The sequence below is a fragment of the Lolium rigidum genome, chromosome 5 (assembly GCF_022539505.1).
Source record: "Lolium rigidum isolate FL_2022 chromosome 5, APGP_CSIRO_Lrig_0.1, whole genome shotgun sequence".
Taxonomy (NCBI): Eukaryota; Viridiplantae; Streptophyta; class Magnoliopsida; order Poales; family Poaceae; genus Lolium; species Lolium rigidum.
In genome coordinates this window covers 113,639,598-113,653,510 of record NC_061512.1, presented here as the reverse complement: position 1 = coordinate 113,653,510, position 13,913 = coordinate 113,639,598, and the positions used below count along the sequence as shown (strand labels likewise).

Below are 13,913 nucleotides of genomic sequence, written 5' to 3'. Positions count from 1 at the left end.
GATGGCGACAAGGGATCTCCCTGTCTCAGGCCCCTCCGATGCCAGATCGGGGGCCTGGCTCGCCATTGAGCAATACCCTAGTACTTTCCGTGGAAAGGAGGATGGACACCAGCTCGCGGAACCTTGGATCGAATCCGAGTTTGCGGAGGACCTCCATGAGGAACCCCCGGGAAACGGAGTCAAAGGCACGAGCTATGTCCAGTTTAAGCATCACCCTCGGTTCCTTCTCTCGATGCAGGAATCTAGAAGTCTGCTGGACCAACATGAAGTTGTCATGGATACAACGCTTATAGATGAACGCGCATTGGTTGCGATCCACCAGCAACTCCATCCGAGGGGCAAGCCGAGTAGCTAACGTCTTCGCAACCAGCTTGGCATAGATGTGGATCAGGCTTATCGGCCGGTAGTCACCTAGCGCTGCCGCATCTGGGCGCTTGGGCAGCAAGGTCAGCAAAGCCTGGTTAAGGCCTTGGAAGTCGTGCCCGCACATCGTGAACAGCTTATCGAAAGCTGTCATGAAGTCACCCTTGACCACACCCCAGCACTTCTGAAGAAACTCAGTCGTGAACCCATCGGGCCCTGACGCCTTGCCCAGCGGCAGCCGCCGAATCACCTTCCAAATCTCGTCTTCGGAGAAAGCAGTCTCAAGCTCGGAGAGATCCTCTGAATGTGTGCCCAGAAAATCTAAGTCCAGCGAATGTAGCCTGTCACCCGAGGTGCCGAGCAGGCCTTCAAAGTGTGTGAAAGCAGCTTCATCCATGGCGGCATGGTCAGAGATGACCACGCCGTCAACCTGCAGACGATGAATCACATTCTTCTGCCGGCCCCTTGAAAGAACCAAAAATAAACGAGGTACAGTATATAAGTTCAACTTCAACTACCAACAAAGTGCTCCGATGTATATGTGTGCTAGTAACTTGTTTAAACCATGTATGTGTACGTTCGTGAGGTAGCTTTGTTTTTGAATGACCTTGCTCATGTTAGTATTCGGTCAAGCACCACTGACGCACTCGCGCCCATGAACGCTTGAGTGCTCGTATCCAAGTCGATTGAGCAAAGTAGAAGTCCGGAGTTGATTTTTTTAGTACTGCAATAAATAGATTTAGCAATATAAGATCTATAAGACTATAGTATTTATTTTTTTGAAGCCAAACACCTCGAAGTATTTTAAACTACTAATTTTTTTTCAAAAATTGTGGATTAAATTTTGTTTGCATCCGGTTAAGTCCTTAACCACCTATTTTGGTGAACTCTAAGGCTTTAAAACTTATTGTACTGTAGTATAAAAGAAAAAAAGTAGGCTTAGGGGCAGCGGTGAAATAAGAAACCAGAATTAGGGTGTCAATTCAGTTTATATGGTGTTTAATTCAGTTATCATTAATTCATTATCAATCAAGACTGAAAAAAAAACTGGAAATTATTTGGTCAATTAGGTTGTTGGGCCAAGTAGCCGGAATAAGGGATTGAGCTTTGGCGCAAGTCCATCTGGTAAGTCTCTCATCGTGTTGCTTTCTTCAGGTCAGGCCCAAAGTGTTGATCCTTTTGTCAGGCAGAAGAGTGTTCCTGTCGAGAAATAAAACGACGACGGCAACATGGATCCAGATCTGCTCGCCCTCGTGACACCGCTGGCCGCCAACCAACCACAAGTAGGCACCCACTAATCGGTACAACTTGTTGGTGCACGCACGTTGCACTGGCTTCTCCGCCTACGCAAGTTCAAACAGAAACGTTAACTGATCACCGGCCCGAGTTCCTATAATTTACACCTTTATCTACACACTAAAATACGTTATATTTGTATTAACCTTTTGCTACTCCCTCTCTCACAGTTTATTAGGCGTGCGCGTACCCCTAGTCATAAATTTGATCAAGTTAGCATTAGTTATATGTTATAAAAATTATATTATTAGAAAGTTTAGATGTTCTATTTTCTAATGATATAATTTTTGCATTATATAATTTAAATTATATAGGTTAAATTTACGACCTAGGGATACGGGGAAAACTAGTAAACTGAGACGGAGGGGGTACATGCCACCGTTATTTTCTAGCGTTCGCTAAAACACACCGTTCAATTTTTTTCCTTTGCTATATACCATTACAATGTTGTGACACATTTGTCAGAACACGTCGTATGACCAAAAGCCAAAGGTGTAACACTTTTATACGGGATGCCCATGCTATGGCCAGTTTTGAAAACAATGTGCAAAATTTTACATTTTTAGCCATGCGGTGTATTTTGGCAAATGTGCCACAAAATATAATGATATGTGGCAAAGATAAAATTGAACAGTGTGTTTCGGCAAACGCCAAAAAATAATAGTGTTTCATAGCAATTTTTCCCTTATTTGTATGTACTTCTTTCATTCACTAATTTTTAGGTATGTATCTAGAATTCTAGATGCATGTTAGTGGTAGGTTCAAATATCTATTGGTAAACGGAGGGGAAGACAAAACTACATCACATATTTCGAACAGAGGGGATATTTCAGAAGCATTTTAAATATGGTACTCTCTCCGTTCTAAAAGGAGATCGAAGGTTTGTCCAAATCAAATTTATTTAGACAAATCCCGACACTATTTTCCGGACGGAAGGAGCAGTACAACTGTAAATAGCTCTTGGCTAAAAAAAAGTACTGTAATAGTTTCGAAGTTTATTTTTGAAAAAAATTCGCAGGTTATTAATGATATTATTGGTCTTGAAAAAAACAGAAAAAAACTGGAAATACCAATTACTCCAGATCGTGCGTGCCAGATCGTGCGTACCAGGCTGCCCGTCCCAGCTCCAAATCTCTCCTCGCCTCCCTCACAGGTCAGAACTCGAAGACTCCGTCGACGCCGGCTGCCCCGCTCAGCTCAGCTCAGCTCAGGCAACCGCGCTCGGCCGATCGTCTGCGCCGGCCTACCCGTCGCCGCGCCGTCCAGGGGGCAGAGCCACCCGATCAACCAATCGCAAGGTACGCAGGCCGGATCCCACACCAAACCTTAGCTCAGCTTACTCGGATCAGTCAGGGGATCCGACGAGTTGGAACTGGATTGGGATGCCGCACTGGCTTAGCTCCACCAAAATCCTCCGAATAGTTTCTGCGTGCGCGCGTCTGGAGTCGGAGTCACGATCAATTACTAGCCGCGTGTATTTTCGTGTCTGTGGATGTAGGATAAGCAAGATTTTTTTTTGTAGACGAACAGCTCAGGATTCAGAACAGAGATCAAACATCTTATTTTCACAATATATTTGTTATGCAAGTTCTGTTGATGCTATCGTTTGCTAGCTACCTTCTGATTGCCAGCTTACCCTGATCCTGATCCAAAATCTAAAATTTACCTATAGGGCCACGCAGACAGCCAGATTCCTCATGGCCCGAGATCTCCATTACTAGCTGTGTGCGTGTCTAAGTATCGATGACTACATGCTGTGTTCTTTCCGATCTTCCGCCCTGTGTGGATTGCCGTCCAAGTAGCTGGGTGCAGGGCAGTAGATCTCTTACTCTTCAGCAGAGTTGTGGTTTCCCCATTGCCTCCAAAGCTCTGCTGCCCCGGCGTGTGGCATGCCGCTTATTCAGCCGTCTTAAGTTGTCCATGCTCAAGGTTCAGCCTATACATTTTAGTTGGAAGCTTGCTGCTCCTGTCTGTGTTTCATGGTTCCCACAGGCTATAGTCCTGGCATGGTGCTTAGAAAGTACACAATCAAACTTCTCTACTTTGATACGTAGTTAGTTAAGTAACTGTTCAGCTTGGTTAGGTGGAATTGGTGTCATTAGGTTTCCCCGTTCCACCATCAAATTTAAACTTAACATGTTACAAGGTGTGGAAATTTCAGTTAATAATAACATATAAAGCCTCTGGCTATGTTGGTTGTCATGTTCACTAAAAAAAACTGGGAAGAGATTTAGATAGAGATGTAACTGCAGAGAAAAAGGTGAAGGAAAGGAAGAGCGTAGAATAAAAAACCAAGGAAGTAAATAATCATCAGCATCTTATCCCAATATATCAATCCTGCATTAGAAAACATATTTTGGTTTTAGTTCAATTTTAGTGAAACGACTAACAGACTAAACATCAGGAGTATCTTAATTGAGACAAATGAATAATTGTGGGTGGTGTTTATCACAATGTAGACTGTTGGCATATATTAAACTTTTACTTGTATCCCTCGCTGTATCCCATATGGTTGTTCACTAGGCTTACCACTGCTGGTATTTATTCTCTATTTCAGGGCATCCCATCATGGCTGGGGCAAATGACGCGAACCCGTCCTGTAAACTCCACACAAGACTGAGACTCTGGGAGTTTGCAGATCGTTATATATTTGAACCAATTGATGGTCTTGCTGACTTTTATTTGTCTGTTAGCCGGGCTAATGGATCAATGAATTTAGTTGAAGAGTTGCCACCACGTAGCCCCTCCACGAATCCTAAGGTCCGAACGGTGTATGGTGTGATAGGAGTGCTCAAACTTGCAGTTGGGTCGTACTTTCTGGTGATCACCGACCGTGATTGTGTGGGATCCTACTTGGGACATGCAATTTTTAAAGTGACAGGATTGAAAGTTCTTGCCTGCAATAACTCGCCAAACACTTCTTCTGAGCAGGTATAAAAATGCTTGTTTGCTCCTAGTTATATCTTTTCACCTATATTCCATTTAAACACCCTGGTGAACTGTGAGCAGAAAAAAATGGAATCTGATATATCGGAACTGCTGGATGCTGCTGAGAGGACCATGGGCCTCTACTTCTCCTATGATATCAACTTAACACTTAAGTGAGTATCTTGCTTACAAAACATTGCCAGCTACACTCTGTGTACAGTCGAGTCATTAAAATTTTGAATGCAGCCGGTACAGACATCTTACATGCTTTATTTACTTTGTCTTCTTATGTTCTCACTGTAATTGGCTTCATATCTCTGCCCCTGATATTCCAGTTCACAGAGGCTATGTGATATAGATGACGAGTTCAAATCACGTCCTCTTTGGAGACAGGTTAGAGATTCTTTCTCATTTCTGGTTCTAGAGATTGCTTACATATGGAAGGCCTGGTCATTTTCCATTGTTTCTTGTAATATGTGACGCTTTTGTTGCTAATCCTAATTCTGTACGTAGTACCAGCATGGGCTCATCTTTGCTAACTTTTTCCTGTTGCACCTTCAGCTATGAGTATAAAACTATTGTAGCTCAGATGAATGAACATTATTCTTTTCAGGCAGAACCGAGATTTCTATGGAATAGCTACTTGTTGGAACCTCTAATCGAGAACAAAGTACGAAATATTTTACCATTTACTTGATTTTCCAGTTTAAAGGAGTTAGAACCAATATCTGCAAAGTTTTAATTCCTGCTTTTTTTCCTATTAACAGCTGGACCAGTACTTGTTGCCAGTCATTCAAGGCAGTATCCTTGTCTTATCATGGCATATACACCTTGTCCATACCAGATATATAAGATGACTTTTTTTTGAAACTCAGTGAATCCTTCTTGATAATATGAGCTGCTGCAACTTAACTAAATATCAGGTTTTCAGAATATCCATGCAGAAGTTGGGTCAGAGAAGGTAGATGTGACCCTCATTGCACGTAGGTGCACGGGTAGGATAGGTGAGGTTTAGGAGGCATCAAAAATTCAAAATAAGATTGTTCACAAGTTTCCTTCAATCAATACTACTGATACACATCTTAATATATGTAAACAATTTTTTTGCTATAACGTTATATCTTGATTTATTGTTCTTCAGAAACTCAATCCTCATGTTCATGGGATTAATTTTTGAACTGAAGGTACTCGTATGTGGAGACGAGGAGCTGATCCAGAGGGTTATGCCGCAAACTTCGTCGAATCAGAGCAGATATTGCAATCAAAAGGGTATACAGCATCCTATGTACAAGTAAGCTTCTTCAGACATACAAACGGTTTCATCATTTCCTTTATTTTAATATATGTGCTAATAGTCTTAGTTAGCTGGTTCTGCGTTGTTAAAATAAATTCTTTGAGCACCTTAAAATATCTTGACAAAACTATATGTTTTGTAGGTACGAGGTTCTATGCCATTCTTGTGGGAGCAGATTGTTGATTTGACATACAAACCTAGCTTTGATGTTGTTAGACAAGAGGAAGCGGTGAACTCTCTTAACTTGTCCTTTTGTTTTGAACTTTTGATGACCTTGAGGATGTACACCAATATGTCTTTCCATAAACTTGTTTTTCTGTGATGCTATCTTTTTCTTTCTTCTTAATCTTTCTTGGTCTTCTTTATCTGTTTTCCAGCCACGTGTACTTGAGAGGCACTTTAGTGACTTAAAAAAGAAATATGGAGCTGTCTTGGCTGTTGATCTTGTCAACACAGTAAGTACTGTGCTCTTGGACTTCTAACTCAATTTAGTGCTGTGTCCAAACTAAGAGGTATTCGCTTCAGAAAATAGCATCACATGTGTGTTCTGTTCCCGTTTAAGCTGTCTATTGAAAAAATCAGATTTAAATTATTCATTTTGAGGATTGATGATTTCCCATAATTATTTGTATACTTCCATGCAATTTATTTCTTTGGCATATTTTATTATTTTTATTTGGTGACATGGAATTAAATTGTTCCTTTAGCTTATGCTATGTAGAGCTTTGCCAGTTTTCTTTAGTGACGGATTTGTCTTTAGGACAGAGCACTTCCATATTCTTCCCTTCCCTAATGATACTGCCATACTGGCTTGTTAACTTTATTTTGTTTTCCATGTAATGTTCATCGTATACCTTCCTTAATTCCTATATGGCATATTTAGGGTGGTGGTGAAGGGCGACTCCGTGAAAGATATGCAAAATCCATTGAACCTATTCTCAACGATGATTTAAGGTAATGCTTTCTTTTGCTGTTTGTACCCACTGTGGAGTTATCATATACCGTTTAGTAGCTAAGTGTGTATCTGAATTGTCTCCTGCAGATATGTGCATTTTGACTTCCATCGTATTTGTGGTCATATTCACTTCGAGCGCCTTTCTCAGCTCTATGAGCAAATTAAGGATTATCTGAAGAAACACGGGTATGTTGCCAGAATATAAAATATTGAGTTTTCCATGACGTACTACTATCATGTTTGTACATTCAAGTTTGATTTTACTTTCTTCGTCTGCATATCTTTCACTTCCTTTTCTGCAACCAGGCAATCTCTTAACCGTTGAGCAGATTAATGCATATTTTCACTTGATTATATAACTGCAATATGTGCTATATTTCAAACAAAATATACTAACATGTGTGGTAATTTGAGCAACTAGCCAACTATCTTCTCCAACAATTTGACTGCAAAGCAATGAGCATGGAGAAAATTATTAACCAATAATTATCATCAGAAATTATGCTACTCCTTTTGTCCATAAAATGATGTCTCAACTTTGTCTAAATTTGGATGTATATAGATACATCCAAATGTTCAGAAAGTTGAGACATCCTTTTAGTATATAGATACATCCAAATTTTGACAAAGTTGAGACATCCTTTTATGGACGAAGAGATTACTACAGTCTCCACAATGGCCGACAGCACATGGATGCAATTAGCCAATGAGAGAATGAAATATTCATCAATGAACTCATTAATTAATGAATTGGCAGATCGAGTATGGACTTAGTAAGATTTCTCTATCAAGTATCCACCTATGAATAATGGAGAATTGATGACAAGGGTCATGACATGATTTCGTTTCTGATGTCGAATTGGCGACTGGCATCATGGCTTTGACCTTCGGGAATCAGGTCGTCGAGGTGGGGGCCTCCAGTCATCAGCCATTGAGGCAATCAAACGGAGAAAGAGGAACACGAAACTGAGGATAGCAAAACACATTTTTTAGTCGATCAATCGTTACTTTGTACAGTGCAACTCGATCCTTCTTTAGTAGATAGACTTTGGCATGAATGGAAAACCTTGTGTTCCCTTCGGTGTGGACTGACACATGGTCTCACATACGTGTTTCTGGGACAGCCTCATGAGACCTTAATTGTGGTCAGAACTAGATGCAGGCCGTAGGCTGGGACTATGGTCTGGATTTTGGGTGGGATTTGGAGACTGATCGGAATCAGATCGGGAGATAAACAGCTAATGTAAAAAATACAGATCATTGCTAGGGACGTTGGGCCCCCTCAAAATAATTGGGGGCCCTGTGCTGTTGCACAGCTCACGTACCCCCTTCGACGGCCCTGCCATTGAGAGATGCATCGATGCCCATCCCGTGAAAATCGCAAAAATATTATAGCATGAATATATAGGGTTGATATTATCTGCTTGCTCTTTGAGGATTTCCAAGATTGTACAACTTATATTCAAGGCAGGGATCATTGATGCACTACTAATTTCGCTGTGTGCGCCTTGTACTTTCTAGCCTAGTGTAGCTTGTTAATTAGTTCACGCCGCTTGCTATAAAAGTGACTTTATATGTTTGTGCTGCTTGATTCTTGGTTTTACAATATAAAAAGCTCTACCATCATATACCCACAATCATGTGCTCTTCTTAGTAAACAATAATATTTTTTTACTGCACTTCTAAGGTTAGAGTATTGGTTGGAGATTTGGAAGCATAAGTGCATATGTTCCCTCAGAGATGTCCTGCCGACAAGTTGGATGTTCATTGGTTCCTCTTTGCTGTAATAATGTGTACCTCCTAGGAGGCGTGTAAACCAAACTCTACCTTTTCAATGAAATGAAACGCAAAGATTCCGTTTGCGTTTTCTTGAAAAAAATACTCTTGGTAACTGCCTTGTATAGCTGTTCGAGATTTCTGTCATAAGGAATCACTTATGCTTTATGTACATTTATGTAATATGATTATTTATGTACTTTTATGTACTATATTCACTCATGCTTTATTTTTAGAGATTGTTATATCTATGGATGGTGTTGCTGATAATGTTTTGGTAAAGGTACCTCCTATTGAATGAGAAAGGCGACAAACTTCAGGAGCAGGATGGCACTGTCAGATCAAATTGTATTGACTGTTTAGATCGTACAAATGTAACTCAGGTACATGGGTCAAACTTCCAAATACAGTTTTATGTCTATATCATATGGATCTCAATTTTAACAATATTTTTTGATATCCAATAATACTTGTATTCACTATTTCTCATGACTCCTGCATTAGTCACATAGGCTTGAACAACTTGTTTCCAGTGTGATGATGACAGGAGGGGGTGGGGGTGTGACCATGTTGATAGGAGACCTTTTAAAACCTTCTAGCCAAAACCAGGTGTTGCGAAGAACTGACAAAAATTGATTTTGGACAATTCAATTCCTAGTAATCTAGCACTACGGGCCGGCTCAGGGATAACTACCCATTATATTTACTTTTATCTTGATTGATCCTTCTGTGCTGGACTTTGCCCATTACTAGTGCTTTTACATAAGTTCTATTTCTCTTCCCTCTGTCTAACTTTCAGTCTTCACCTGTATATCTGAACTGTTCTGATAATTTGTGCTATGACAAAACAGAGCATGATTGGGAGAAGAATTCTGGAAAGCCAACTTCAACGAATTGGGATTTTCAGTGATAATGATACAATAACCAAGTATCCAGATTTTGATGCAAGCTACAAAGTTTGTGAGTATTATGTTTATATTTACTAACCTGGGCACTTCTCGTCTAGTCATTTGTATGTGTTTCGATGTATCAACAATGTTGCTGATCTTGTTCCAGTGTGGGCCAATCATGGAGATGCCATAAGCATTCAGTACTCCGGAACTCCTGCATTGAAGGGAGATTTTGTTCGGTAATCCCCTATAGAAGGAAATTTACATTTTCTTATTGTTAAGTGCATTACATTTACATTTCTTATTGTTAAGTGCATTACATTTACACCTATTTGCTAATCTTAGTACTTTCCGTTTTGCATTTAAAAGGAATATTAGTAATTTCACCACCTTGATTATGTTCGCGGCTGAACCACCCTTGCAGCAAAACACCATACGCGTCTTGTTTGAGAAAACTCTATACTCGTCCATGGTACAAACCCTCCATCGTTGTGGCAATAGAATACCATTTAGGTAGTGTCTCTTTGTTAACGTCAATACATATTAGTGAAAAGGGGCCTTGGATAAAACATTAGCAGATTTGCATGAAACTGGTTAAGAGATATGCTTCCGTTTTCAAACTATCCTAAATTACGGCTGCTTAATTTATGCTCATTTTTATTGCATATTTGGATACTTGTGCTGAAACATAGTGGTGATAGTATATTCACGTTCTCCGTATTTGACATTTTCTTTTTTGTCTATAAGGTACGGGAAGCGAAGTGCCCATGGAATTTTAAATGATCTCCAGTATTCACTTGCTAGATACTACTTGAACAACTTTGCTGATGGAACAAAGCAGGTATACAGCTGACTCTGCATGCATGTGATACTCATGAGTATGTGGCTTTTTCAGTGCCCAAGTAACTTCACAATTGAAACTCTCTTGATTCATCATCTTGATGGTGCCCCAAACGTCAAATCTCAATAGCACCTTGGTAACATTTGATTACCATTTTATATGCTTGAATAGTAGGATTGCAAATCTTGATGTAGGGGCGAAACCAAGTGCTTAAATTATTTTATGAGAAGTGGCAACTTATAGTTGATTCAAGTGGTGAAGATTTTGCGTTCATGCTGGATGAACTGATGACATGTCATACAACTTGCCAGACACATAGAAAATGTTTTTAAAATAAACTGATATGTTTGATGAGGGCTTGTTGACCAAAAGGAGCATCCTCAATAAAAAAAAATGGTGTTGCTGAAGTTTCCAAATCTAACATACATTATCCAGGCAAAATTTGAACATTCTTCCAACAACAAAAAAAAACTAACTAGCGTGCTGTGCCTGCTGGTACCTCATTGTTATTTATATATTTATCTGTTTATTTGTTGTCTTGTACAGGATGCCATGGATCTTCTTCAAGGACGTTACACCACATCTGTTAGTCGGGACATGGCAGCTCCGACCAAAGCAGGATTCGTAGAGAGTTATGCGGTGGGTACAATTTTGCTATAGCTTGCTGCTACAATTCTGAACTTGTTCACTGGAGAAGTGGAAATTCCTATTTATAGTCTTCTAGTATTGGTCAGCTCTGGAATATCCATGCATTTACCTGATATGCACATGGCCTTGTGGGTGTGTTGTTTACTAGGCATGCTTGAATGCAGACACTTGGTACTCACTTTTACATATAGTTATGTATGGGAGACAGCTAGGCTGGTTACAGAAATGGGTTTAGGATCTTTTCACAATAGAATAAATCTCTCACTTGTGTGATTCCACTTTTACAGTCCGTCCGTATTGCTTTTGCGCTGGTTTCTGGAGCTCTTCTGTTCATGATGATGTCACTAAGACAAGGTAAGATTTCTGAATCCATTGAAAGCCTGAAACAAACATATGTTGGGTGTTTTTGTGAAATTATGTCAATTAGTGCTCTCTAAGATTTACTTGCAATCTGTCAACCAGCAACTTTTAATGTTGGTTTTTGTATCAACTCATCATTGTTTACTTAAGAAAACACCGGGTGCAATGCTGGGGGCACAAGGTTTGACCGTAAAATTTCGCAGTGGAGAACAGGAAGTATCAAAAACCAAAGCCCCCAAATATACAGCTTAGCACTATTTTGTTTGCACTTTATAAACATGGGTATGTTTAGATTTCGTTCGCAATCCACCTAAATCCAGTTTGGAGAAGTTTCTTTCAGTTATTTTCATGTTTCAGAGGATTAATAGAAGACTCTTTTTTTCCCAAGAGGATTTTGAAACTTTTATACATTTGATTATTATAACCATCCTTGATTATGGCTGGTGAAGAGAATACAGACTCATAATACATAAAACCTAGACTGATGCATGTGCCAACTGTGTATCAAAGTATCGACAGCTCCAGTAGATGCTATCGCATTCATTATATTAGCTATCTTATCTACTCCTAGTTAATTGTAACAAAAATCGTATTCTCTCCGGCATTGGTGGGAGGCTATTTGGTCTTACGCCCGGTTTGAGATTGATCCTTGTGGTTTTCGGGTTGTGGCGAGAGTGGGCGTGGCCCCGTGTCATTGGAGTTATTGTATGGTTTTCGCCCGGTTTTCCACTAATTAACTGGGCACCTTTCTTAATTAATGGATAAGGCAAAGCTTTTGCCTTTTTTTTAAAAAAAAATCCACTTTTATTCATGGAAAATGCATACATATAAGTAATAACTGTACTTGTACCTCTTTGCAGCTCGAAATGATTCTCGTCATTTATTGCTGTCACTTCTGTGGGCTGGTCTTTGTATTGGCATCACACACTTTGTCAGAAGCAATGGTCGGGTGTTCACAAACCGACCTCGTTCTCACAAGTCACGGGACTGATGGAAGCAAAGCAACCATTTTGTGTGCCACGTACACTGCCTGATAGACTATCATTCATCAGACCATGGCAGCACTTTTTGTGTATGAAGATCTAGTTACCACCCGTCCTTTTCTCCTGAAGATCCTATATTCTTTATTCCTTCAAGTTCATAATGGAATGTTGACCAGTAAACAGGTGTTCCTAGTCGCCACAAATTATTTGCAGTATCCGGGCACGAGCTGATATTTGCCTTTGTTATGCTGAAATGGGAAAGTGATGTTTGTCCAGAGCTTCTACAGTTATTTAGATTGGGGTCTCCAATTGGTAGGCATTGCCAGCTGACCTGGAGCATGTGCACTTCTTTGGTCGGTGCACAAACCTGTGTATATCACGCAAAATCTTGCAAATGATAGTTTTGCTTCCTTCTTGTGAATGAGACAATGTAAGATTCTGTATATTGTAAAGTGGCATCGCAACATCTCTAGTTGTGTATGGCAGCTTGCTAGCTTATTCATATACAAGACTGCACGTGTTTGTCTGTTTTTTCACTCGTCATGTGTCTGTCTTCTAGCGTGCGCATGTAAACCTGCATCTTCTAGTTGGCGGAGTCCCCTTCTGTGGCCGTTCCAATTGGCCAGGCTTGGCGGTGGGCAGTCATGAGGGCTCCCATGCTAGCAGTGTCCTCGTCTACCTCTATTTCAGAGCTCGTTTATGTTGAAACGAAAAGCCAGACTGCGTATGAATATGAAAGCCGGAACTCCAAATACACGTTTCTTAAATACATCGCTGGACGTGAAACACAATACATGATGTATCCGCTATAGATTAGAATCCAAATATGCGCATCGGATTCACGTTGCGCAACTGCTCGCGTCAGGCCCGCCTGACAGCGACGATGCGTCGCTTCGGCAATCTGTGTCATGTTAATGGCGATGCCTCGCCTGTCGAGTGGCCGCCGTCCACCTCTACCAACGAACTTAAAGGTGATGACACGCGTGCTGCGCCCCTCGCTTGCCTCCGGCGTGTATAAAGAGGGGGGCGTGCTCATCTCCTCCACACAAACCCTATCCGTTGCACAAACTCCACCGTAGCACCACTCCCCATATGCCCGCGAGGGAATCTATGGCTGGTCCAAGTGGCCGGCGAGGCGGTCGAGGCCGCGGGTGCGGTCGCCGCGGTCGGGGTCGCCGTGCTGGAGCAGCATCACCCCACCGCTCGCCGTTGCCTGCGCCGTCGTCGTTTTCGGAGGAGACGAGGTGCTTCGAGTTCATCCTCCGCATCAACGAGGACCCCCTCGGAAATCAAGCGACTGCCGGACAAGTTCGTCGAGTTCGTCAACGACACCGAGCCGGCCGAGTTGCAGCTGCAGGAGGCCAGATGCGACTTCTCCCGGTGGCCTCTTGAGGTATTGTTCGACGAGCAGAGCAAGATGTACCTGCACACCGGGTGTGACAAGTTCGCATACGCCCACAACCTCAAGGTCGGATGCCTGCTCACCTTCCTCTACGAGGGCGACGGCGAGATGATGGTCAAGGTGTTCAACAAGACATCCTGCCACATGCACTACCACACGGACGAGTCCGGTGCGGTG

At 41.4% G+C, this 13,913-nt stretch overlaps 1 protein-coding gene across 1 annotated transcript; it reads left to right on the top strand.

The window, feature by feature from the left end:
- Nucleotides 1-4,216: 4,216 nt before the first annotated feature.
- Nucleotides 4,217-12,870, top strand: LOC124651639 (phosphoinositide phosphatase SAC7-like). The gene is made up of 18 exons (XM_047190683.1): nt 4,217-4,590; nt 4,669-4,760; nt 4,923-4,980; nt 5,201-5,257; nt 5,355-5,388; nt 5,511-5,591; nt 5,772-5,878; nt 6,024-6,110; nt 6,259-6,336; nt 6,765-6,835; nt 6,924-7,022; nt 8,896-8,995; nt 9,464-9,572; nt 9,669-9,741; nt 10,250-10,343; nt 10,890-10,982; nt 11,279-11,345; nt 12,212-12,870. The coding sequence occupies exons 1-18, from the start codon at nt 4,228-4,230 to the stop codon at nt 12,340-12,342; spliced, it is 1,794 nt and encodes a 597-aa protein (XP_047046639.1). The 5' UTR covers nt 4,217-4,227; the 3' UTR covers nt 12,343-12,870.
- The last annotated feature ends 1,043 nt before the right edge of the window (nt 12,871-13,913 follow it).

Coding starts and splice junctions, on each gene's coding strand:
- LOC124651639 (XM_047190683.1), top strand. CDS start 4,228: ATGGCTGGGGCAAATGACGCGAACCCGTCCTGTAAACTCCACACAAGA. Junction 4,981..5,200: donor CACGTCCTCTTTGGAGACAG/GTTAGAGATTCT, acceptor TATTCTTTTCAG/GCAGAACCGAGATTTCTATG. Junction 11,346..12,211: donor GATGATGTCACTAAGACAAG/GTAAGATTTCTG, acceptor ACCTCTTTGCAG/CTCGAAATGATTCTCGTCAT.